The following is a 26,168-nucleotide window of genomic DNA, read 5'->3' as shown; positions in this document are numbered from 1 at the left end:
CCCGGGAGGGACTTGCCCAAGGTCGTGCAGGCCGGAGACCAGTCTTCCTGAGTCCTCGCTCGCGGATGACCCGCTGCCTGCCTGCTTTGAGACCCACGCATTTCATGATGCGAGGCCCTAGGAGAGAGACAGTGTGTGTGACAGGCAGTGACACATCCAGGAGGAGGAGAGTTGGGCGTCTTTTCCTTCCCGACTACATTCCTGGGGGAGGTGGGCTTGCTGGAACCTCCCAAATTGAGAGTTAGGAGGAGCAGCAGTCCACCTTGTGTCTCCTGCCAATGCCACGCCTTCCCGTAGGGACTCAGCACATCTGGGCCCGCCACCCCATGCACCCCACGCTGCCGCAAAGGAGGGTGCTGAGCCTTGCTGGGGATGAGATCACCGCCTGGAGCAGTCTTCCTGCGTGGCTTAGGCTCTGGCGCCACCTTGTGGCCATAGGCCTGCACTGTCTTTGCACAGGAGCTGGTGCCCCAGAGATCACTGAATTTTACACATACCTCTCAGTTGTCTACCGGGGACGCAAAGACTTAAGAGAAGACGAGTTTTCAGGAGCCAGAAGGTGCAGAATAAGTAGAAGGCACTTGATCAGGAAATCCTAGACTGGGCTCCAGGGTGGGAGGCTGCGTAAGCGTGATTTCCAAATCAGGTTTCAGACAGGTGCAGTCTGGGCTCCCAGCATCCCTTTGCTCATCAGCACTGGGGACAGGAGCTCTGGTTTTGCCCACTCGCACCCTTATTTATTCCCATACATTCCCCTGAATGCTCGCACAGAGGAAATTAGAGGGTTTTTTCCCTCTGGTAGGCATTATCATTGAGTCAGAATGTTCTGGGCCCATTGCCGTCCATTGCCCTCGTCAAGATGGGCAGAGGGGCTGGTGACTTGGGGAAAACAGGGGCTGGAGTGACAGGTCAGGTGCTGCTTTTGCCCTGGGAGGGCCGACCTAGGTGAATCTGAATGTTGGTGTTACTTGACCTGGGACCTGCATACATAGGCTTGACTGCCACATCATCATTTCTCCACCTTGGTCCACTTTTTGAGGCCAGGAGAGGAAGAGTCTGTGGTCTGAGAGTACCCCCCCTGAGAGAGTATAGATGTGTGGTCTGGTCCCTGTGGGAGTCTGTGGCCCAGGGCATTGTGTGTTGCAGGTGCCCATGTAGGTAGAGCTGAGTGTTGGATCACGGAAACCACATCTGACCTGTGAGACCACGGGCACCAAGCCTCCGCGGGGCACATGGCTGCTCTGGGTGCTGGTGCAGAACTTCCGGACTCACAGCTCTGCCTCAGCCCCTCAGCCAGTACCCCCTTGTCCCCCCGGCCCCGCTCTGCCTTCCCAAGCCACCCTCAGATCTGCTCAATCTGACCCTTCCCTCCACCCTTGATTCAGTCTGACCTCCCCAGCTCCTTGTGACCTGTCTCCGTATCCTGCGCCCGCCCTGCCCAGGTTTATCGTTGCCATCGCTTCTTCCCTCTCCTTCAGGCCCCCCATGTTGGCACTGCTTTCCTCTCCTTTCCCACTTTCTCGTTCCCCCCACATCTCTCTCTCTCTGCCCCTTTCTATGCCCCTTTCCGTCTCTCTTTTTGCTCTGCCTCTCTCTCTGCCTCTCTTTCTGTCTCTGTCTCCCTCTCTCTGTCTCCCTGTCTCTCTCTCTTTCTCAGTGACCCTGGGCAGGCACAGTAACCTCCCTGCCCTTTTCTGAGCCTCTTCCCTGCTCCCTTGACTTTGGGAACTTAGCGACTGAGGCCAAGAGAGAGGCCATGGCTCATGGGAAGTGCCACCGCTGGTAAGTGACAGAACTTGAAGCAGAACCAGAATCCGGTGCTTCACTTCACTCCCAGCCTCAGTTTCCCTATGTGTTAAATGATGATAACCAGCCTGCCCCACAAGGCCTGGCAGGGACTCCGGAGGTGATGGGGCCAGAAACACCTGCCCTTCTCCCAGCCCCTCCGCGGGGTCCCCACTGCAGCCGTCCTCCCCGGTGTCTGCACCTCCTGCCTCCCTGCCTTTGGTTTCCTGCAGGACTGTTTCTCCACGCGCTCCTGGGAGTGTGTCTGCAGGGAAGCAGGTGTCTGCCCAGCTCCCCTGGGTGCGCCTTCAGAGATGCTGCGCCCGAAGGCTCCTAGGAGTCCGGAGAGACAGCCTGCCCATCGGGTGTTGGGTGGGCGCGCATTGCCTGCATGCTGGTTTTAGGCCACAGGCAACAGTTCGGAGGGCTGCTTTGTGTTCCGAAGCGCATCCTAGGGGATCCTGGGGCACTGGATCATCGTGGGGTCCAGTCCATGATTAGCTCTGGAGGGAAGACCACCGATTACAAGTGGAGAGGAGCATCACCTCGCAGTTTTAAATTATTTTACCAACGTATGGTCGTGCGTCTTTGCCTCTAAATCATGGGCTTCGGTAACATGACGCAGGGTTCTTGAACAGCACCATCTCCCACTGCTCTGAGGGAAATACACAGCCCCTCTCGGCCACCAGCATTAGGATCCCTCGCGTAAGTTTGCTGCACATGTGAGCATGTGTGCCTCCACCGTACTGTGACGGAGTCATCCCACCAGGACTCCTCAGTCTTCCTTCTGTATCTGTAGGCACTGGGGACAGGGCGTGGACAGACAGGCTCATGCGCTCCTTGGAAAGGTGGGATAGAGAATGAGGGGTGAGGCTGGAGGGGCAGGCAGGGTCCCGTGAGCGAAGGGAGGAGGCGGGGTTTGATTCTAAGCATGACAGGGGCTGACACGATTGCATTTACAATTCGCAAGGAGCACCTTGGCTGCTGTGTGAAGAGCGATGTTTCTGGGGCCAGAGTTGGTGGTTCTGGGACACAGGGAGGACTTCACTTCGATGCAGGCAGGAGGGGGAGTGGTGGGGACCAGACCCGTGGAGATGACGGGACGGAGAGAAGGGACAGCCCACGGCCCCAGGTGGGCACCTGACAATGCTCAGGCCGTGGGGGCGATGCCAGGCGTCAACCGTGCTCTCAGCCTCTACGATTCAGGCTCTGCCCTGTAGCAGACCCAATGCTTACATTCCCTGGGATGGTCAGGGACGCATGTGTGGCTCCATCCGATTGGCTGTGGGCCCTGGTTTGTGGTTTGTGATCTTGATCCCGATTGGGCCACAAAACCATGCTTTCTGAACTTGCATTTTCCTGGCTGATGTAGTACCTTGGATCCTCCCGTGATTGTGGCCTGGAGACAGCTCCCGAAGGTTCGGGTAAAAGGGAGGCAGAGAGTTTTCTTACAGGACCCAGGATGTGCGCCCACCATGCTTATCTCCTTAACCACCCCCAAGTTCGACTCTTTCCCCATGTTACAGAAGAATAGCCAGACACAGAGTTGGAGTGATTAGTCCAAGGTCCCATTAGCAAACAACCGAGTTGGGCTTTGAACCTGCATCCTTTGCCCCGTGTCCTCTCCGATGGAGGGGTCAGTGTGTTTGCTGCCTGCGTCCTGGCCACACCTGCACACAGCCTCAGGGTCTCCCTAGCGTGGAGGGCACATGGGCTTTGCTGTCCAATGGCCTGGGGCCGGCTCCCAGTTGCTCCACCCGCCGACTGTGGGTCCCTGGTGGTTCCCTAGCTGTGCTGTGTGGGGATTACACCTGCCTGTGGCCTGTGCCCCACCATGGTACTGAGTAGCAGCTCCACAGATGCCACCCAAAGCCTTAGCACCGTGTCCACGTCCGTGTCGGTGGGCTCAGAAGACCCCTAGAGCCGGGTCAAGTGTCCGGAAAACCTCAGAGCGAAGGAGAGACACCAGCATTGCCAGCTCTGGTTTTGGGGGGCAGCATGGCCCTTCCAGAACCCCGCCCCCACCCACGCTCTCTGTTCTGTTCATCTCTCTCGGCAGGTATATCCGCACCATGTACCTGGGGATCCAGAGCCAACGGCAGAAGGAACACCAGCGACGCTTCTACTGGGCTATGATGTATGAATATGCAGACGTCAACATGTTGCGCCTCCTGGAGACCTTCCTGGAGAGCGCCCCCCAACTGGTGCTACAGCTCTGCATAATGATCCAGAAGAACAGCGCTGAGACGCTGCCCTGTGAGTGCCCCACCCCCAGAGCCGGAACCGCGGGCTGGGACAGGCCCCCATCCTTTCTGGGGACCCCCTGGTGGCTGTTTCCTATACACTCAGTGCCCCGCAGACTCTGTGGGTGTCGCCCATTCTGATCCCTGAGTCCCTGGGATGCACAGGCCCCCATGGGATGCTGACCCGGCCCACACTGAGTGCATGAGTGGCACAGACCTTTCTGGAACACCTTTGGGCAAGCCTGCCCACTGCCCACTGCCCACTGCCCACTGCCCACTGCCCACGCCACTTGGTCCTAATGAGTAGAGCAGAGCCAGGGCCTCTAATGTCCCTGGAGCAGCAGAGCTCGGGCCCTGGTATCCTTGGGCCGTTCCTTGGGTGCTGGCCTGAGCTGAGTGTTCCCACGTGTGCAGGATGGGGAGCTGCCCAGAGACAGCACGTGACAGAAAGACTGAACCACCGCAGGCAGCGGTTTCAGACATTGTGAAGCTGTGGCTCTTGCTTCAAATCAAAGCTCACGTAGAAGCCCCGTGCATAAAACAGGCTCAGGTCGCTCTGTTCTAGTTAGATGGGGGTCGGAGCCCGGCACACTCCGCCCCTGGCCTTCTCCCCGGTCCCGGCCCCTGTGGCCCCAGGTGGTCTCCCAGGAGCCCCGGAAGCCCCCAGCGCCCAGCCTGGACGGCACTGGTCTCTGCGGCAGCAGGAAGTCCGAGGCCTGGTGAGGTTAGGCTTCCCCAGACAAGGCAGAGTCTCGATGGACAGACCGGCCTTGCTTTTCCGGCTTGAGGGAGCCCTCGTGGGCCCTGGTGACAGCATGAGTGCCTGGGGCAGGCGTCCTTCCTGCTCAGGAAGCCTCCACACCCACCGCCCTCAGCTCCCCAGGCCAGGGCGACATGCTCCAGGGGGCACATTTGCTGGGGGCTGGGGTGGACCCCTTTCTTTCCCATCCGGGTCCTCCTTTTTCCAACCCTGTTTCGGTCTGAGACTCCCTCCCCTCCCCCCCCCCGTTCCCCCCAATCCAAACTGCCCTTTGCTGTTTCAGTTTCAAATCTCCCTCCCCTACCCCACGGCCCAGGCAGCCAAGATGTCCTTCCAATGTTTGATCACATCCCAGCACCACACATAGACAGGACAGGCGCCAGGGTGACGCAGGGGTGAGCTCCCAACAGGGCATTGGTCCCAGAGCGGGGTCCTGGTCACCACGTGGGCCCTGCGGTGACTTTGGAGATGGCCCTTCACCTTTCCGAGGCCTCCTTTCCGCTTCAGAATAAGGGGAGGTGACGGTCACCCCGGATGCTTAGGGGATGCAGTGATGTGATGCCCGTGGGTCACTTTGAAACTCTCAGACTCCACAGGAACCTCAGGGGTGTGCTTGTCACTTCCAGGCCTGGCAGGAGCGGCTGGACAGGTCCTAGGGAGGTCCCCCTCCCCACCTGCGGGCCATCCCTCTGAGCATGTTCACCTGAAGTCCCTGGAGGGGAAGCTCAAGGGGCAGCAGATGTTGCTTCCTCTTGACCTGGGAGCCCAGTGGGGCCAAGGGGCTGCTTGGGAGTGTGCCCCCAGCAGGGGCCAGGGCGAGGGGCTCGAGTGTCAGGGTCTCGGGCTCTGGGGAAGCTCCCTGGCCCTTCCCCCCACGCGCCCCTGCAGCTCAGAGGTCGGGTGAGCATTAGCCCACGTTCGTTTGGTGTATGGGATAGGTATTTCCCGAAATAGGCTTTCGTGGTTCAATGCATTTGGGAACTGCTGGCTAAACAAAGGTCAGTGGCAGACTTTGCTGTTGGTTGTAAATCCCCAAACAGGGATGGGGTCTGTGGCGTAAGCAGGGTTGATGGGAAGGAAGGAGCCTGCACGGACGGCGAGGGGCTTGGCGTTTTGCTTGTCCATAACTTCTAGCCGTCTGTCATCACCGCGCCATTTCGTTATGATAACAGGTGCCTTCCCTCGCTTTCCCCATAAGAGGCTGCATGGCATGTACGTGCTTTAGAGAAAATCAGTTCAAGCGTTAGAAATTGGAGGAGCGGAGAGAACGTTGTGAACTTGGGAGGGACCCAATGGCGACACGGAAGGAATCTACCAGCTCAGACTCCTGGGAGCTCAGCGCGCACGGCGCACTGGACCTGGACGGGCGGCCAGCTCCCGCCCCGCCGCCCGATCGCTGCTGGGCTCTGGGGAGGGGCGGCCTTTCTGCTCCTTAATGTGGTCGTTTCTGAAGTGAGGGTGATGTTAGCACCTGCACAGAGGGCTGTTGTGAGCATTTGATGACGTGACAAGTGTCAGTGCCTCGTGCGACCTCTGGCTGTTGTGCTGTCGGTGGCGGCAGAGCTTAGACTGTAGATACTGTGTGAACCGGACTGCAGGCTTTCCCGGGGGGACCCGTGTGGACCGGCCTTGCTTTGGCTGGCCTTTGGGGACACCTGTCCACCTTGTGCCGCTCATGCTAGTAGATGGTTAGGAAGATCACTATCACCTTAGCAGTGGGTTTTCCATCGGTCTTGTCCAATGCTAGCCTCTCGGACGTTTGCCATCTCTCCACCTTCTCGTCTTCACTCATCGCTGGGTTAACAGTGCAGTGGTCAAGCCTGCAACGTGGATTTGTGTCCAGTTTTCCCATAAATCAGACTCACGTGAAAAATACGATAATAATGATCACGATAATGACCCATACAAATATTATGCTAGAGTCATTTGGGCATTTCAGCGGGGTCTTCCTGAAATCTGATGTCTGGGACTAAAGATAAAACATATACAGATGCCCCATTTACACTAGTATGAGTCTCGCGTCTGCTGGCAGCTCTGTTCTGGGCTAGAACCGGCCTTGGAAGGCAGTCCGGAACTGCGGGCAGTCAGGCGGAGGCGCAGGCGGAGTCCACCTTCGCCATTTACCGACTTAGGACACGGGGCAAGTTAACCTCCCACCTGGGTGCCTTCATGCGTGAAGCGGGCATAGTAACGACGTTGGGAAGCGTTGTGGAGGCCTCGTGAGCTGCACATTTGCTCTCCAGGACCTTGCCTGGCGTATTCTGGGTACTTACACAGTCTGTCACTCAACAAAGACGCATTCCTAGTAAACCAGGCGCCCTCAGCGTGCCGCGGGCAACACAGAGCGTGGCAGGCGTGGTCCATGCCCTCACGCATCTCCCAGCTCAGGGGAGACAGGACGAAAACCGTTAGACAGAGGACACGTGGCAACTGCTTTGGAGCAAGCAAACATGATGCTGAGACCCAAGGGCACAGGGTGGGGCTCAGGGAAAGCCTCTCCAGACACCTGGCATCCGGGCTGTGTGTCAATGAGAAGGAGCCAGCTCTAGGAAGAGAAGAAGAAACAGCCTTCCAGGCAAAGGGAACAGCACACCCAAAGGTCCTGAGGTAGAAAAAGCCTGGCTTGTTCTAAAAAGTGTAGGGACCCAGCGTGGCTGGAGGTGGGCAGTGGGGAGGGGGGAGGGAGGAGAGAGGCAGGGGAGGGCAGAGAGGCAGGCAGGAGCCCGGCCAGGCTGGGCGGGCTGGGCCCTGCAAGGAGCTTGGGTTTAAACCAAGCGCAGTGGGAAGGCTTACCAAGGAAAGCTATACAATCAGATTTGCTTTTCAAGAAGATTCCCTTTCCTGCTGTGCAGGGGGCAGAGCCGGAGCTGAGCTGGGAGGACCAGCTTAGTGGCTGCTGCTCTGGGAGGAGGTCCAGGCATGAGATGATGGGGTTGAGCGTTTCTGGGAAATGATGCTGAATGTGCCGATTTGATTGGTGCCCTGAGGAGTGAGTCACCAAGACGTACCGGGGCTGGTGTCGGCAGTGAGAGAAGTGTGCACGCGGGGGGTTCTAACTGTGTTGAGATGGAGGAGGGGGAACCGGCAGGAGCACAAATCAAGGGTTAATAGCTCTGTCACCTTACCTTACTTTGGGGTTTTCTGATGCTTAAACATGAACATTAGGGTGGGTGGGGGGCACTTGCTGCACCTACCTAGCACCCGATTCTGCCTTTTGGTGGTTAAGCCCCCACTGAGGAGTTGCCCTACTTATGGGCTCCGGTGACCACCTTCCCCAGGCATCACAGTACCACCATTTGTCAGGCACCTGCCAGGGGCCTGGTGCTGTGTTGGGAACGGGTTTGCAAAGACACGTTCCCTTCAGGAGTTTATGGTCTGGTGCAGCACATTTTAAATTTTTTGATGACTGTATGTACAGAGGAGTGAGTAACCGTTCCTGGGGGTGTGATGGAGGAGGTAACATGTGGTCTGGGTTCTGATGGGTGAATGGGAGCTCTCCTGAAAGAGAAGGTTGAGGGGCTCTCCTGGCAGTGGGACCCCAAGTGCCAAGGGACAGAGGCCTGGGAGAGCATGGAGTGGGCAGGGAGTGGGTGGCTCTAGGTGCCTGGAGCATAGAGTGTATGGCTCTGAGTGTGGAAACAGTGGTGATGATGACGATGATGATGACGATGATACTAGTAATGTTAGTTAAGACTGTGTTCTAGAGACTAGTTTAAGAAGTTGACATGGATTAACCCAGTAAAGTCCCATAGCAACCCTATGAGTAGATGCTCTAATTATTCCCATTTTATAGATGATGAAACTGAGGTCCAGAGAGGTTAAGAGACAGCCACAGGCTTATAATTGACAGGGCTGGATCTTGACCCAGGCAGCCAGCTCCAATGCCTGTGTCCTTAGCAAGGATGGCTGTGGCTGAGTCTCAAAGAGACAGACTTGTGTGGATTCTGCAGGAACGGGTCACTGATGCAGGGAGGAAGCAGAAGTTGACATGCGTTACGGATCTGTCATCTTCAGTGTACACACGTGTGTGCATGTGCACATGTGTGCATGTGTAGTGTACCCCCGAGACAATTATACTGGTTAGTACAGCAGATGGTGCTTCTGGAATCTGCCCAGGGCTTGGCTTTTTGCAAATGTTCTGTCTCGGGAGCACCTGTGGGAGCCACTCTGCTCAGCGCTCATGAGGAAGCCTTGCTGTCTTACTATCAGGCACAGCTCCATCGGACCAGGAGGTGAGGGAATGGGCCTGAGACCAGCTTCCCAGAACACCTCTTAGTGAGAAAGACACACAGGAGCTCACAGGCCTTCGACTGGCCTTTCCTGGGGAACAGTCTCTATCCTTGACCTTGGAGTCTAAGAGAGCTTGGCCGGACACAGTGGATGGCCTACACAGTGAGTGAGGGATTTGGGATTAAAACCCAGTGGCCCACATTTCCAGGGTGGCTCCCACCCCTCAGTCTCCTTAGGTCTCTCTGGAAATGCTCCGAGAAAGCCCCAGGCATCCCCAGATATTCTCTCAGCCGTGCGTGCCCCTCACCCTCTTATCAGCTGGGGGGCAAGACTGGAAGTCCCTGGGTGGGATCCAAAGCTCGAGACCCCCACAGGTGCTAGGGCTGGGCTTGAAAGTAGAGTCACCTCTGGTCCCAGTGGGGAGCCAGCTGGCCCGGTGCAGATCAGCACTGCTCGGGGACACGCGTGGGGCACGTGCTTCTCCCAAGGGCAAGGGGTTCTCAGAGAGGACGAGAGCAGACCTGACTTGTTCTAATAGTGGCGCTCCACAGTGTGACCCCTTACAGGTGCCGCCAGAGCGGGCTGGGGCAGCTGCTGAGAGAGGACGCCTAGAAAGGCACCCTTAGGTTGGTATCCGAAAGCTTTACCCTCCGACTTCAGTTTGCAAAGGGATTTGGACCTACAGAATCTTTAGAACTGAAGAGGTCGGGGAGGCCATCTGGCCCACCCTCCTCGTTTAACATCTGGGAAGCTGAAGCACAGAGAAGCAAGTGAGCTGTTCCAAGTCACACAGCAAGGAAAGCTCCAAAAAGGCTCCTCTTTCTGCCGCACTGTGCCTGCAGCTGGGGCGGTAGCACAGCATCTACAGGATGTGGTTCAAACGCCAAGCCCTGCCCAGGTTACCCCCACAGCCCCCCCTCCCCCCCACATACCTGACCATCAATAACCACGGATGTCTAGATCCAATGTCACGAAGAACGAGCATCTTTACTAAGAAGTGTGAGAACGTGTTGAGCCCTGCCTTTAAAGACCGGCCTTCTTTTAAACAAGCGCTGGGCGCTAAGATTCAATTAGGGCTCTGGCTTTCTGTCTCTTGGGCGTTAACCGCCCCGGTCGTTTTCCTTCTTAACTTCGGTTGCGAGCTCCTTTCACATCAAAAGCCTTTCCGGTGACTCGGACCGCAGCTGCTTTTTCTGGCAAAGCCCTGACTGAGTGCCTTCGCTTCTCAGCTCCCATTAAGCAGAAGGTGTGTGTCTTTCTCTTCGGCCGCCAGCCCTCAAGCACTCCTCCCCCCGCCCCGGCCCCCCTTGAGGATGAAAGGCCTCGAATCCCATAGGAAGCCTCTGCCCACTTTAGTCCCCTGCTCGGGTGTCCCTGTGCGCAGACTCAGCCACAGCCACCCTGGCTAAGGACACAGGCATTGGTTCTAGCCCTCGGGTGCAGGGCAGGCCAGGGGCTGCGTCCTCGCTGTTGGCTCAGTTACACCGCCCTTCCCTCCTCCCCCAAAGGAAGACTTCCCCATCTCTCCTCCTGGGAGCTTTTTTCCTTCTTATGTGAAAAATGCTGTGTCTTTCCCCTGTGGACATGAGCTGTCACCCTAAAGTCTGGGACCGTTGATCATTTAGGATTTGGGTTACAATGAGGTGGAGCTGCCGCCCAGAAAGCGATGGTGATCTGTTTGTGTGGCCTGAAGGTGACGGATCTGTGCTCTACACGAGAGCCATGGATTCCCCACGGTTTCCTCCTGACCCAGAAGTAAGCTGTGTTATTGAAATGACCAAGCCACGGCTTCCAACGACCTCAGGTGATGCATCAACTTGTCTAGACGAACCGGGCGTTTCTGTGCCTGTCCCCATCCCTTCCCAGGGTCGGCCACGGCTTGATGGGACCCTAGGGGAGCAGAGCCCTTCTCCCAACCTGGCCCCTGCTGAGCTGGGGTTGCCCACCTTGGAGACCTACGTGGGGTTTCAGACCAAATCGGTACAAAGATCTCCCAGCCTTGGATCTCAGCTTCCAAACTGCTCAGCACACTCCTGTGTCTTGGCGGGGAACAGATAAATGAAGCACAGGATGGGCAAATGGGCAATCCCCCATTCACCCACTTCTCCTGGCTGTCTTGCATCTTTACCCAAAACTGAACTGATGAGATACGCACAAAGACACGCCTGCCTCCTCCGGCCAGCTCACAGACTAGGCCTGGCCTCTGCCATCTCCCCATCAGGGATGGCCTCTCTCCAGCTCTGTGTTCCTCTTCCTTCGAGGAGACAGCCCTTGTGCCCTCCGGTCAGACATCTGCTTGGGTGTGCACACGGGGCCCTCTGCAGCAGGCTCCCGCTCACAGCCCTGCTCCTGCTACCAGTGGCTTCTCGTTGAACACGACAGTCAAACCTTACATGTTTAAGCAGAATTTTGCAAGGATTTTAAACAGAGACCTAAATAAAGCCCTTCATGACGTCAATCAAGCCTGAATCTGCTTGTAATTCTGGGGCCTTTCATCGGAGGTTGCCCCTAACAACTGGTAAGAGAAAAACAGAAGGAGGATTCTTTTTCTTTTAAACTGTGGTAAGAACACTTAACATGAGATCTGCCCTCTTAACAAGTGTTTAAGTGCAAAAGAAACCCTAGTATGTACTTATACAAGGGAGAGTCCTTAGAGCTGCAGAAAAAAAATGATGCGAAGGACGAACTAAATCGATTTCATGACAGTTAATGCAGAAGAAACAGCAATTGTTCACCTGGAAATGTTTGTGCGTAAAATGCTGGAACAAAGAGGGACGTTGAGGCAGGCTTCCTGCGCCTGCACGGGCTGACAACACAACGTCTGGGGGAGGCGCTGAGATCTGCAAGGCCAGAGCCTGCGCAGAAACCGTAATGGGGCCATTTCTTTGTTTATTCAGTAACTATTTATGAAGCACCTGTCATGTGCCCAGCACAATTCTAGAAGCCAGGGGTGGATATCGCAATAAACAGAACAGATAGAAAACCCTGCCCTCAGGGAGCTTGCATTTCTGGCTGGGAGAGACTGGCCATGAACAAAACAAATGTTTTATTTTATATACAGGTTTCCCCTGCTACCCCAAAGTCCCATGTTTCTATAAGATGTTCATAAGCCGAAATGGCGTAAAGTGGAGAAGCCATTACCACTCATATCTATGGGAAAGTTTCGAGCATTCCCAGGTAGCAGAGCACCACACTGTAGACCCACTCAGGCGACACCTGCCATCGCACGCATTGCTGGGTGCGCACTCAAAGAGGCCGCTTTGCCACCAGCGGAACCAATAGTAACCGTGGCAGCTTTCAAGATCCTTCCCCTCTGCGTGCAAATAGTACGAATGGCGGGCAAGTTCAACACACACACACACACACACACACACACACACACACACACACACACACACACTGTCTTCGCCACCACTGAAACCCTTAATTCCATCCAGTTCTGCACTAAGTATAACACCCTTTCGAGCTCTGTTAAGCTTTTCTGATCCCTTAGGGCCCATCCTGCTAACGGATGCACAACACAAATTGAGCTACAGCACAGGTGCTCACAGACACCGTTCAGAGCTGTGGGCTGGATGCTGAGAGGCCGAGAGGCTGAGTGTGTTCCCGGGAAGAAGCTTGGCGGGGCCGCTCTCGCTGCCTGGGTGCACACTGCCTCACCACGGCTGGGCAAATCCAACACTGAACGCCGGTTTTGCTTTTCACCCTTTTTTTTTTGGTGTAAAAATGAAAGTCCTCTTCCTATTTCTTCCAGTTAGCTGGAGCAGGTACTAATATACGTCTTTCATAAAGGCAAAGGGGTGCAATGCCAGCTTTGGGAAATTGGGGGCACCTGTTGTAGAAAATGACCAGCACTCAGGGGACAATGAGGCTGGGAAGAGGGGTGGGAGGGTGCAGAGCTGTGCCCGGCTTTCAGCAGGAAGGCCAGGGATGGTTTCCCAGAGGTGACCCCTGAGCAAAGATGTGAAGATGGGAGGGAGCCAGCCCCACAGATTTCTGGAGGAGAGTGTGCCTGGAAGAGGGAACAGCCAAGGCAAGGCCTGAGCTAGGAGTTTCTCAGTGTTTGAGGAGCAGCAGGGAGGCTGAGCTGAGTGTCCCTGGGCGCTTCTATAGCTCAGCCCCGCCCGCCCGGGGGTCTTGCCAGCAAAGCCACTCTCCTCCTCCTCTTCTTCCTCCTCCTCCTTCCTCCTCTTCCTCTTCCTTCTCCTCCTCCTCCCCTTCCTACTCCTCCTCCTCCTTCCTCCTTCCCTCCTCCTCTTCCTCCTCCTCCTCCTCCACTTCCTCCTCCTCCTCCTTCTTCTTCTTCTTCTTCTTCTTCTTCTTCTTCTTCTTCTTCTTCTTCTTCTTCTTCTTCTTCTTCTTCTTCTTCTTCTTCTTCTTTCTTCTTCTTCTTCTTCTTTTTTTTAAATATTTAAACAGCTTTATTGAGAAACAATTTTCATACTGTACAATTCACCCATGTAGGGTATACAATTCAGTGGCTTTTAGGATGTTCACACAGTTGTACCATCACCGCAGTCCATCTGAGAACACCTTCATTGCCCCATGAAGACACCTCATCCTGCAGAACTGCTCTCCTGTGAGCTCCGCCCCTACGTTCCCACACAGGGAGCTGGTGGCTGTCGGAGCGCTGGGTCCCAGTCTGCTGTGCTAGAGGGTGGGGAGGGATGCTGGGCAAACCTCTCGAATCCCATCTTCTCTGGGCCTGGATAGGTGAGTGAGGGCAGGAGGGACTCCCGAAGCCCCTTTCAGGCAAACAATGACCCTGAGGGAAAAGTGGGGAAATCTCAGTGGAATCCGGGCAGCAGCGATCTTTAATTATTAGGTTGGACGTTCATGTCAGAGACAACCACGAACTCTAAGCCTCATGGGAACTTTGAGCTCCAGGAAAAACTGCAATGAAATGGTCTTAGAAAGAAGGAAAGAAAGGCCGCATGGCTCACAAATAGACAGTCCACATATAAGACAGTGGTTCAAATATTATTATATTCAAATATAATAATACAATTCAAATGATGTCTTCTCACGTCACCCATCTCTGGGTTTGGGGAGAGGTGGGAGAGAAGCGAACCCGAGAAGGACGCCGGGGGAATGAGGCCCTGTAAGCTGTTCCACTTCCGGGTGACCATGGGTGAGCCACCCTTTCTGAACCTCAACTTTTCACCACATGAAACATATGCCCAAGGACCCAATTACTTCTGGGCCCAATCACTTCCGGACCCAATTGGAGGTGCTCGGTTGGAGTTCTGGGGGTGTGGTGTCCACACCCCTGAAGCCGGAGGTAAAGACTGGGTCTGACGCTGACCCGAGGAGAGCTGAGTCCTGTATTATTTCCAGGCTGCCTTACACATCCAGACCCCACGTGCCCCCCGCTGCCAGGCCCTGGAGTTCAGCTGTAAAATCTGCCCAGCGTGGGGCCCATCACCACTTCGGCCACTGCTGGGGCCCCAACAGGTCCTTCACCGCTCACCTTTCACCAGGAATAACCAGGCACGGCGAATCCTTCCCTGCTGGGCCCCTGGGTTACTCTCTTGAGACTGTCGCCTGGAAGAGAAGGTGCTGCCGCCTGTGCTGCAGTGTGGACAGCTCCAGGTGTGGCCCGCCTGGCCTCACACCCCGCTCACTCGGCACTTGGTTGCTGCATCCACTGCGCTCAGACAAGGCCCTTCACCTCTTAGAGCCTCAGGTCCTCTCAGCTGTAAGCACAGCTGGTCACTCCTGCCTCAGAAGCATTTTGTGAAGAGTAAGGGAAATGCATTTGTCCTTGGCACAAAGAGACACGCGGTTGTGGTGGCTCGCATTTCACTCTCAACTGTCGAAGGCACACGTTGCCCAGCATCCTCAGTGAGGATCTGGTTTGGTGAAGTCATTTTACCTGGTGGGCTTTTCTCATCCAGGGCCACCCAGCCCTCAGAATTCAGGCTAAGGGGGCAAGGACCACTTCCAAGTCAGCCCCCACACGGGTCCGTGCCAACCTCACCTGCTCAGCAGTCCTGCCTCCTTCCCCCAGGCTGCTCACCTGAGCTGCCACGTTGCTGAACAGTGGTGCCGCCCTGTCCAGAGCACAGCTGGCACCGCTGCGCTGTGAGTAGAGGCAGCGAGGCCACACCACCCACCCTGAGGATGATGGTTCTGGTTAACCCAGGGCTATCACCCTCAGGGACTCAGTGGCTCCAGGTAAAGCAACCCAAAACCGTGCGGCTGGGAGAATTTCAAGGGTTTTGATGGCCGTATCATCTCTCACACCATGGGGGACAGGACAAGCCTGACTCAAGCCCTTTAAAAAGATGTTCTCAGCTTCTAAATGACTATAACTTTCTGAGTCGCCTCCCACACAAAGCCTGCAGCCCGCCCCTCCCCTGTCACATTTCTGACAGGTCAGGGGACAGGAAAAGGGGGCTACAGTGGCCTTTGCTCTTTGCCTTGAGAGGCCTGATCTCAGTCCACTCCATTTGCAGAATCTTAGACTCCCAGCAGGTGCCTCCTCTTCCTACTTACAAACTTACTAGCAGCTCACAGGGGCCTGCAGGTGGCGTGGAGCTGGGAGCTCTCCTGGCCTCCGCCATAGGCCTGCTCCCCTCAGGGGAGTGCACGATTTCATGAGGGAATCGTTTAGGCTAGGCTTTTGTTGAAATAAAATATTCTGTCTAAGTCTGATGGTCAGTGATAAAGCATTACACAAATCAAATGCGTCTGCATTGAGCACCTGCTGTGCGTCAGGCTCTGAACCAGCCTCTGAGGGCACAGGGATGGACAGGGCAGGCAGGGCCCCTGCCCTCCGGGGCCAACATTTTAGTAAACAATAAGTAATACCAATTCAAATATAATTGACTTATATATATTATATAGAGAGTGTGAGTATATATATATATACACATATTATATGTATGTATATACATACAGGGTGTCCCCCCAAAAATGTATATACATTTTAACAGCTGATAGCTCCATTTCGAAAATGAAATGTATTTTAATATAATGCCTTTATAATTACTCCAAGTGTGTGTATACATTTTTTGGGATACCCTATATATGTAAGTACATATATAATATAGTATCGTATAGTGGCCCGGAGGAGGGACAGAGAATACCAGTATAACATTAGCCATATCTCTGGAACTAGAGAATACTGTGTATAAATATTATAGTCATGCACCATATCATGATGTTTTGGTCAATAGACAGTCCACATATAAGACGGTGGTCCAATCCTATCTAATAAAAGAGTAATATGCAAATTGATCATCACTCCAACACACAATATGGCTGCCCCCATGTAGACACAAGATGGCCGCCACAAGATGGCCAGTAGGGGAGGGCAGTTGGGAGGGACCAGGCCTGCAGGGGAGGGCAGTTAGGGGTGACCAGGCTGGCAGGTGAGGGCAGTTGGGGGGAGCCAGGCCTGCAGGGGAGGGCAGTTGGGGACAACCAGGCCTGCAGGGGAGGGCAGTTGGGGGTGACCAGGCTGGCAGGGGAGGGCAGTTAGGGGTGACCAGGCCTGCAGAGGAGAGCAGTTAGGGGTGACCAGGCCAGCAGGGGAGGGCAGTTAGGGGCAATCGGGCCGACAGGGGAGCAGTTAGCCGTCGATCAGGCTGGCAGGGGAGAAGTTAGGGTGTGAACAGGCTGGAAGGCAAAAGCAGTTAGGAGCAATCAGGCAGGCAGGCAGGTGAGCGGTTGGGAGCCAGCAGTCCTGGATTTTGAGAGGGATCCCAGATTGGAGAGGCTGGGGTGAGGGACACACACATACCCCCATCCCCCGTGCATGAATTTCATGCATCGGGCCTCTAGTAACATTATAATGGACCTGAAAATGGCTACCACCTTGTGACATCCTAGCTATCATAACACTGCAGCATAACTCCTGTGTTTGTGGCGATCCTGGTGTAAGCAAACCCATTGCGCTTCCAGTCATATAAAAGTAGCACATACGGTTGTGTACAGGACATATATTGATAATGATAATAAATGGCTATGTTACTGGCTTATGTGTTTACTGCACAATACTTTTTATTATTTTAGAGTGTTCTCTTTCTACTTATAAAAAAGGTTTGCTGTAAAACCATATGGCATGTTACACCAGCAGCAGCCTCATACATCCTGTGTCTCCCGCGTCTCTTGATTGCATCATTTTCTCTTGGGCTTGATTTCTCATGTCTTGTTGTTTTGTACAGTAACATGCTGTACAGGTTTGTAGCCTAGGAGCAACAGTCTCTACCATAAGCCTAGGTGTGTAGTGGGCTAGACCAGTGGTCGGCAAACTCATTAGTCAACAGAGTCAAATATCAACAGTACAACGATTGAAATTTCTTTTGAGAGCCAAATTTTTTAAACTTAAACTTCTTCTAACACCACTTCTTCAAAATAGACTCGCCCAGGCTGTGGTATTTTGTGGAAGAGCCACACTCAAGGGGCCAAAGAGCCGCATGTGGTTCGTGAGCCGCTGTTTGCCGACCACTGGGCTAGACCATGTAGGTTTGTGTAAGTGCACTCTGTGATTTTCACACAATGACAAGATCCTCTTTCTCAGAATGCACCCCTATTGTTAAGCAGCGCATGATCGTGTGTGTGTGTGTGTGTGTGTGTGTGTGTGTGTGTGTGTGTATCCAATATGTGTATGTACACTATACATATTCTTTCTCTCTATATGTATTTGTCTATTTTATATGTAGTATAATATGTGTATGTTTCAAAGATGTGCCTTTATGCTTTACACTCATAGTTCATCAAATCCTCCAAATCCACATTTATCCACGGTTCACAAACAATAAGCTAAGGCAGGTCTGTTCGTACCAGAGCCCAAGTCCTTTCCAGGGAATCTCACAGCCTCTGTTAAAATGCAGTCAATCTGGGAACATCAGGGCATTGAACTCAGTCAGCCATTTGCTGTAACATGAGACTGGGTTTATTGGAACGTTCCAGGGATGGAAAACAGCCTTGTTGGTGTGTTCCAGGCCAGCCAGGACCAAGCATCCATGAGGCTCGTGCCATGCCAGCTGAGTGGCTGACATTTGTTCTAGGATCTCTGAAGTGTGCCTTTACCCAGCCCGCAGTGAAGATGGCATTTTGATAGCTCTGACAGCATCTTAGAGAGAAGAGAGAAGTGACGCAGGGGCTGAATTTAGCTTTCTTCCTGCTGGGTCCTTTAAGTGCCGGTGTTTGACCTTGAAGCTGCGTACCTTCCTATTGTCCACCACGTAGGGAAGCACCAGGGTCCATCAGGAGGCAGAGGGAGGGAGGAAGAAATGGGAGCACGAGTCTTTATTGTGGTTTCCGCGGGAAGGAATGGGCAGGGCAGTGGAAGCAGGTGTAGGATGGGCTAGTCCAAATAGTTTGAGAGGCTCTGGGGCCCAAAGGCACTGGGCTGTCTGGTACCTGCCCTGGGTGACCTGAGAAGGAGGCTGGTGGCCTGGGAGGGTCAGAACCCAATCAAGGAGGCTGTTGGGGTGCGGGCTCCGGATGGATTTGTCTGCAGGGGAAAGGCACCAGTGGCTGGCTATTTCTAGCAATTTGTGAACCCTGGGAGGGGTAGCCAGTCCCTCCAGAGTCATGTGGGGATCACATCCTATGCAAATACAAAATTGTGATGAAAATGGGTATGTCAGTACTTAGAAAAGACTATACTAAAAAAAAATAAAAACAATTTTGAACAGCGATTTTCCAACTTTTTCATCTCATGGCACACAAACTAATTACTAACATTTTGCAGCACACCAAAAAATACCTTTTTTGCCGATCTGACAAAACAAATAGGTGTAATTTTGATTCATTCTCATTGGATGGCTATTGTTGTGTTGGCTGTTGTCTTTTTTTTTTTTTCATTTGACAATCTAAGGGAAAGGAGGTCAGTGCCCCTGATTAAATAGTCAGGTACTGCGTGTTTAAAAAATTCTTGTGGAGCACCCAGGTGCCACAGCACACTGGTTGAAAATCCTTGCCTTAGAACTTAGTTACTGTGAGCATATTTTCAGTGAAAGTTTTACAGAGATTGTTTTCTTTGTTGCTGTTACTTAGACTTACAGACTATGATTCTAACACACAGCATTGGTTTGCCCAGAAGTACAATGTTGGCATGAAGGAGAACCTTATGCGGCTCTTCTAATTTGCAATGATGCCCACCAAGCTTCTCAGAAAGGAGAGTTGGTCTGTGCTGGTAAATGTTTAACAACTGGCTCTTAGCACAATTGGGGGAATCCTGCTTTTGTAGCACTTGCCAATTTGTTTGGTATAAATACGGCCACCACGCTTATTTTAAGGCTCCAACATGACATCAAACAGCCCACAAAATTCCTGCAAATTTAACAACTGGACCTTAAAAGCCAGGAAGAGCCAGCCTCCGCACACTGATCCTGTCTGGGGAGTGAGGTAATCCCAGGTTGCAGTATCGGCATTCTTGCTTACTGCCTATGTAACCTTGGCCAAGTTACTTGAGTCTTTGATCCTGGCTCATAGATGGTATCCATGAGGCCTGTTTCTTTCCCCCTGGTTGCCTGCTTAGTAAAGTACCTTTATGCCATCGCCTCTTGCTGTGTGCCTGGGTGGAGGTGAGGACAGGAGACAGACGGTGTTGTTTAAAGAGCCATGCACACAGCTGTGTTATCTTTTTTCTGGGAGCATTTCCAAGAAGAGACTGGGCTTTTTAAAAAAATGTAGCAAGATAGGGGGAAGTTGACAGGTGGAAAGGGAAGAACTGCCCAAATTAAAGGAACTCAGTGTGGGGAAATACACAATGGGAATTTGAAAAGCAGATGGTAGAGTTTCCCCAAAATGTTAGCTTCAATGGTAGGGAGGGAAGAGGCGAGGGTTGAAACAGGGACATGCTGACCTTGACCTGCAGGTAGACAAATAGCCATGTTTCTTGGTTTGGGGAATCTCTAGGGGACCAACCCAGTGGGGTCCAACACCCTACAAATTAGGTGAGCATGCAATGTCAGAACATAGCTGTGGCCACATCCAAGTTCAGTTTCCGCATCTGTGAAAATGGGGATAATAGCCCAGCAGGGGAAGGATGCCATACTGGGGGGTAGCTAATGGTCAAGTGTGAAGAAGGACAGAGCAGGGTCCAAATGCCAAATGTCACACAGAGTCAGGAGTGCACTGAACCAATCCTCTTAATGCTGCACTTGGGACTTGGTTGACCACTTCAATGAGAACTCTCCAAGGGCTTGGAGGGTCAGGACTAAAGGGGAGGTAGGAGAGTGAAGGGAGCAAGGAGATCACCTTTGAGAAGGTTGGAGGAGAAGAGACAAAGAGAGGTGGGGTTGCATTGGGAGAGGATGCAAGGTCCGGGGAGCGACTCTTAGTAAGATGGGAGGAACTTGACTATGTGATGGGAAGGAGCAAGGGAGAAGGAGCTGTGGGTCCCTGCACAGCTGGCTCTTCCTACCCCTGCCCTTCCTGTGCTTAGCGTCTATCCAATCCCTCTTCCTTAAGTGTTTTCCCAACATGTGATTTAGCGGTGGGACTGAGCACTTTGTGGCAGAGGGTAGAGAGGGCAGCTGATGACAGATGTAGGTGGGCACATCCCATTCTACAAAACAGAGTCCTGCCAGGGACCCTGTCCACTTTCACTCAGAAGCAGTCTCGTAGTCATCTGTGGGTACTCCCGTGGCTTCTCAGAGCACTCCTCACATCACATGCTCTGGTATCCCTCTGAGATGCGCTAGCATTCTGGTTTCTTTTCCCAGTCCCCTTTCTGGTGGTGTTTTAGGGATCCCATACGCTGGCCCCTCAGTGCAGCCCTGACCCATTCTGAGCCATGGCCCTGCCTTCTACTTCCCAAACCTCAGCTCCCTTTGTCATCCTGAAGGCTGGGCACTCCTGCCGTCCCTGATCCCTCCCACTGCATCATAGCCTCCGGGTCTTCCACATAATCTGTCCCTACCCTCTGATTTTAGAGTCCCATCCTTTATCAGATAACCTGTCTCTGTGATTTTCACATGATGGGACAGCCATACTCATACTTTTTTGCTTTGTTTCCCAATTGGCAACAGTTCAACTGACAGTGACCCTTGGATATTGTAATGTCACCATCAAATTGGGCCTTCCCTGATGGCTACCCCTCTTCGGTAAGGGATATGCAACTGCAGGGTGTGGCCACTTCTGCTCTGTTCTGTTGGCTATAGGTGTGGCCATTCCATTCCTGGAAACCTTAGATCCTAGGTTCGGTGATCAGAGCCGGAAGGTCCCTCTCCCAAGCCTTTCTCAGGGGAGTGGCCCCCCAGGAGGCTCCAGTGTAGTGACTCCTAGCTGGCTAGGCTGGACTCAGCCAGCTCAGTGGGCCAGCTGCAAGCCCCACCTCCTGGCCTGCACCAGGGAAAGCGAGCCAGCCGTGAAGGTCACTGGCCAGAACTTGTCACAGCCAAACGTGAAGTGTTTAACAATTTCCAGCCTGATCTTCAGAATGCAGAAAGTGATCAAGCTGTAGCTGGAAGCAAATCATAAATGCTCCCAGGCCCATCCAAGAATTTCACTGGGGCCACGGGGCCACGGGGCCACCGGGCCGCTTCCACAGCGGGTTCCCGGGAACTTGGGTCTTGGCCAGGATAACACATTGACTTCTGGGTTGACCTCAGGCAAGACAGAAAGCTTTCAAGTGAGCCACTGCAGACAGGGAAAACCCCACACTTCCTCCCTCTGTAGTGGAATACACTGCAGGCCTTGGAAGATTAATCACTTAACAGAGGGAAAGTGATCTCAGTTAATTCTGTTGGCATCACCTCTTTCTTTGTGGCTTGAATGTTACTCCCCATGAAGAAAGTAGAATATAATTCAAATTTGGTTTTTAGTTCCATAAGCAAGGGCTTCTATCAGATAGCCATGGGTACTGTACTTCTTGTCCACTCTTGGCAAAGATTCAAACCCTCTGCACCCAGTGTGCCCATACTTTCTTTCCTCTCCCCTCACCCAGCCCCTTCCAAGGAATGTCTGCAGGGCCCTTTAATACAGTGGTAACTTTCAAGGCCACTGGAGTCAGACTCTGAATTTGAATCCTGATTCAACTTCTTGACAGCTGTATAATTTTTGAAAATCATCTTGTTTCCTCATCTAAAAAAAAAAAAAAATAGGACTAGAGCACTGTATTAGTTTGCCAGGGCTGCTGTAACAAAATACCACAGGCTGGGTGGCTAAAACACCAGATATTTATTTTCTCACTGTTCTAAAGGCTAGAAGTCCAAGATCAAGGTGTTGGCAGGGTTGGTTTCTCCTGAGGCCTCTCTCCTTGGCTCGTAGATGGCCATCTTCCCATTCAGCTTTGGTAGAATTTCCCTCTGATTACTAAGGGTCGGTAGTACCCCTGAGACATGTCATTATTCACATTAAGAAATGAGTTCACAAAGAGAGGGGTGACATCACAGAGGCATTTAAAAGGGGCTCTCCGAGGATGCTCCAGTGTTGGTAATAAGCCTAGTATAGACTGTCAAGATGATTGCACATCCTTGCCCTCCAGAAACCTACAGCCCAAGTCATGTTACTCCTAAGGGGACCTATTTCCCTCTCTGCCCCAACTCAACAGACAACATGAACAGTGGAGGCTGAAAGGTTAGCGTAACCACTGTGACATGGTCTCAGAGCACGCATGCCCTCACCAGATGCTGTGGAAATGCCCTGTGTGTACAAAGGGCAAAGCAGGACATGTAAGTACCCTGTTCAGAACTTTCCAGAAAACTGAGAGGAAAATTATTAGGCATTTCCAAGATTGGCTTCTATGGAGAACTTAACCATCCAGGATTTTTCTATGGTTATAGTAACATACTGGTTTTTGTTTTCACCCTGTCCTGTTCTGCACTGCAAACCAGAGTATCTCCTTGAAATGTTGGAAGGGGAGGGCTGTGTGATATGGGTCAGTGCAGGGAGGGTGTAAAATGACAGAGGACTTTGATTCTTCATTGAGGTTTGGAGATGAATGGAGACATGGGCAGGGACCTGGGAAAGATGAACAGAAGCCTGGTGCTCTGGGGCAGTTTACTTAGTCTCTTGATGAATGGGCTCCTAGATCTGACTTTTGAGCTTACGAGAGAAAATGACTAGGGGACATTGATTTCAGCTTGGAAGAATGTTGTGGGGAATTGTGCTCTGGTGCGAGGGTGGGGAATGTGGTAAGGAGATGTTGTCTGTGGAACACTATTCAGGACCTCAGTTGAGTTTGGCTGCATTTAGTTTTGAAATGTTGGGAGAAAGGAAAAGCAGAAGAGATGCTAGATGGCTGAGTGAAGATAACACATGCGGGAGTCAGGGGGTGATGGGGTATCTTGCTTGAGAGGAGATTGTATGATTATATCTGACCAACGATTGCTTGCTCCTGGGTGGGTCTGGAGAAACTCTATTAGCTATTTATTGTGTGTAGTTTGAGTTAGTTACTCATATCAAATGAGCAGTGTTATAAATAAAATTGCTCTTGGTGATTCCAGTATCACTTGAGATCATACACATTCACTTGCCTGTTGAGGAGAAATGCAGGGAATGACAGGCAGAGCCTTGGAAACCAAGCTGGTGGGGGAAAGGCATCCTCATACCATGAGTTATCCCGCTGCTGGGTCAGGATGGGGCCTCTTAAGATCTCAGAGAACGTGCAGCAGTGGTTTGTTGGAGAAAGCAACAAGGGTCGCGGGGAGGCCAAGAGAGAGAAGAATGAGTGAGAAAGGCAGCCAGTGAAACAGACAGACTACCCCAGAGTCCTTGATCAGGGTGTCCGTAGGGAGCGGATGAGGGAGGGAGAAGCTAAGTGGAGGAAGGGTCAGTGAAGGGCTCCTTGAGGCCTGAGTGAGCTGATGAAAAGGCAAAAGAGTGACTCCGGTGCCCTCCCGCAGGAGAAGGGTGTGGATCTAGGGGCAGAGAGTAAGCTGTCAGCCTTCACAACAGGTGCTCCCCTCTGTGAATTTCTCTGAGAGCATAGGCTCCTGGTGACAAGGACACCATCCCCTGCCACACATCTGTGTGCCACAAGGATCCCCGTGAACTCAGAATTCCTTAAAATAGAACACATGTGGTCCCATCACAGCAGATACAATGAGGCACCACAGTGGCCCCAGTTCTCAAGTCCCTTGGCAAAGCACGTCAGCCTCAGCTTCCCTCTTGAGCAGTGAATCTCCCGGAGTTCTGGGCTGGGTTGTGGAAACTAAAACTAGATTTTCAAAAGCTGTCAGCTTAGGGAGCAGCTGTGACCTCCAAGTTCGGTTCCTGATTTTGTGTTTCTTTCTCCCTCCTCCTTTAGATCTCGGTGTGTGTGGGCGTCTCCTCAGCTGGCAGCCCTGCTGTGCCCTGCAGTTGACATCCAAGGTTTTGACTGTGTGGGTTTGTGTCTTTCCGGCAGGTGTCTCCTCTGTGACTTCCCTGATGTCCCTGGCTTGGGTGCTAGCCTCCTATCACAAGCTGCTGCGGGACTCCAGGGACGACAAGAAGAGTATGAGCTACAGAGGGGCCCTCATCCACCTCTTCTGGCGCCTCTTCACCATCTCATCCAGAGTTATTTCTTTTGCCCTCTTTGCTTCCATCTTCCAGCTCTACTTCGGGATCTTCGTGGTGGTTCACTGGTGCGCCATGGCCTTCTGGATCATCCATGGCGGAACAGACTTCTGCATGTCCAAGTGGGAGGAGATCCTCTTCAACATGGTGGTAGGGATTGTGTACATTTTCTGCTGGTTTAACGTCAAGGAAGGGCGGACTCGATATCGAATGTTTGCATATTACACGATAGTCTTGACTGAGAATGCTGCCTTGACGTTCCTTTGGTATTTTTACAGAAACCCGGAGACCACTGACTCCTATGCGGTGCCAGCACTGTGTTGTGTCTTTATTAGCTTTGTGGCTGGGATCGCATTGATGCTCTTATATTATGGTGTGCTGCATCCCATGGGGCCACGAGCTAAGATCTTTGCCAGCTCCTGTTGTGCCGAGCTGCTCTGGGGCATCCCTTTGCCCCCCGATGTTGAGCCCATGGCGCCTCAGACCCCTGGGTACCGGGGGACCCAGGTCACGCCTACCAGAGCCGTAACGGAACAACAGGAGGATCTCACGGCTGACACTTGCTTGCCCGTTTTCCAAGTGAGACCCATGGGGCCCTCCACCCCGTCGGGGCGTCCTTACCACCCAGAAGGGCCCCTCATTAAGATTGACATGCCAAGGAAGAGATACCCAGCTTGGGATGCTCATTTTGTAGACAGGAGGTTGAGAAGGACTATTAACATTCTGCAGTATGTCACCCCCACCGCGGTAGGCATTCGGTATCGAGATGGACCGCTCCTTTATGAATTGCTACAGTATGAGTCTTCACTCTAAGAGCGTCTTGACCCAAGTTGAGAAGGGGACCTTAAGTTGGTTTGCGGTTAACACCGCTCGCAAGAAATATAACCCTCCCTTCTCCCAATTCACAAAATCACAACCACCACCACCATCACCACCTCCACCACCACTGCTACAAAAAAAAGAAAATAATACGTCACAACCCCTTCAGATAAGCTTTCTTTCCAGTCGCTGTATGTATACAAAGATATTCTCTATGTTTTGTAAGTAAAAACAAAAAGAAGACCTTTCTTTTGTTTTTTACACATAAAAAACAGTATTGAAAATCCCACACTATTGTTCATAGGGTGGAGAAGGAGGAGCTGTCTCCACTCTAAAAGAAAAAAAAATGTTTTATACCTTACACCAAGTGTAGATCATTTATGGGATTGGTGCTGATTGAAAGAACAAAACAAAACAAAACAAAATAAAACAAACACAAACAAACAAACAAACAAACAAACCTTCAACTGCCTTATGCCCTTAGGTGCTGAGTTTCATTAAGTACTGTCACGTTTTTCTCATGCAAAAACTCTCTGGTGGTTTTGGCACCAAGAGAGGGGAAATTAAACAATCAAGTGAAACAAATCTAGAAACAAAATGAAAACCAACCAACAAATAAAACACAAAGCAATCATTCTTCCTATCTGACTATTTGTATTGAAGAAAACAAATTCACCAAAAGCAAAGGCATAGACACCCCAATCTCTGTTCCGATTCACTCCTTGCTCTCCCGTCCCTGTCCCCAACTTAACAGCGCCTTCTAGGATCCAAATGGCCATTTGGAACTCAAATGGCTGGGAAAGCTCCTTGAAGGCTGACCTTGTGCCATTTAGCATTCACCTAGTTCAGATTACATTTGTTTCCTGGTG

At 52.4% G+C, this 26,168-nt stretch overlaps 1 protein-coding gene across 1 annotated transcript in view; it reads left to right on the top strand.

Annotated features, from left to right (window-relative positions):
- The window catches only part of XKR6 (XK related 6), a 222,928-nt gene extending 197,167 nt beyond the window's left edge, over positions 1-25,761 (top strand). Inside the window, exons 2-3 of the mRNA XM_079771127.1 lie at positions 3,845-4,041; positions 24,329-25,761. Coding sequence (XP_079627253.1) covers positions 3,845-4,041; positions 24,329-25,293 — 1,162 coding nt within the window. The 3' untranslated portion in view covers positions 25,294-25,761. The remainder of the gene's footprint in view (positions 1-3,844; positions 4,042-24,328) is intronic.
- Positions 25,762-26,168: the final 407 nt, after the last annotated feature.

Source organism: Cnephaeus nilssonii, assembly GCF_951640355.1.
Source record: "Cnephaeus nilssonii genome assembly, chromosome: 5".
Classification (NCBI taxonomy): domain Eukaryota; kingdom Metazoa; phylum Chordata; class Mammalia; order Chiroptera; family Vespertilionidae; genus Cnephaeus; species Cnephaeus nilssonii.
The sequence above is the reverse complement of the archived record's forward strand: the minus strand, read 5'-3'. Positions and strand labels throughout refer to the sequence as shown.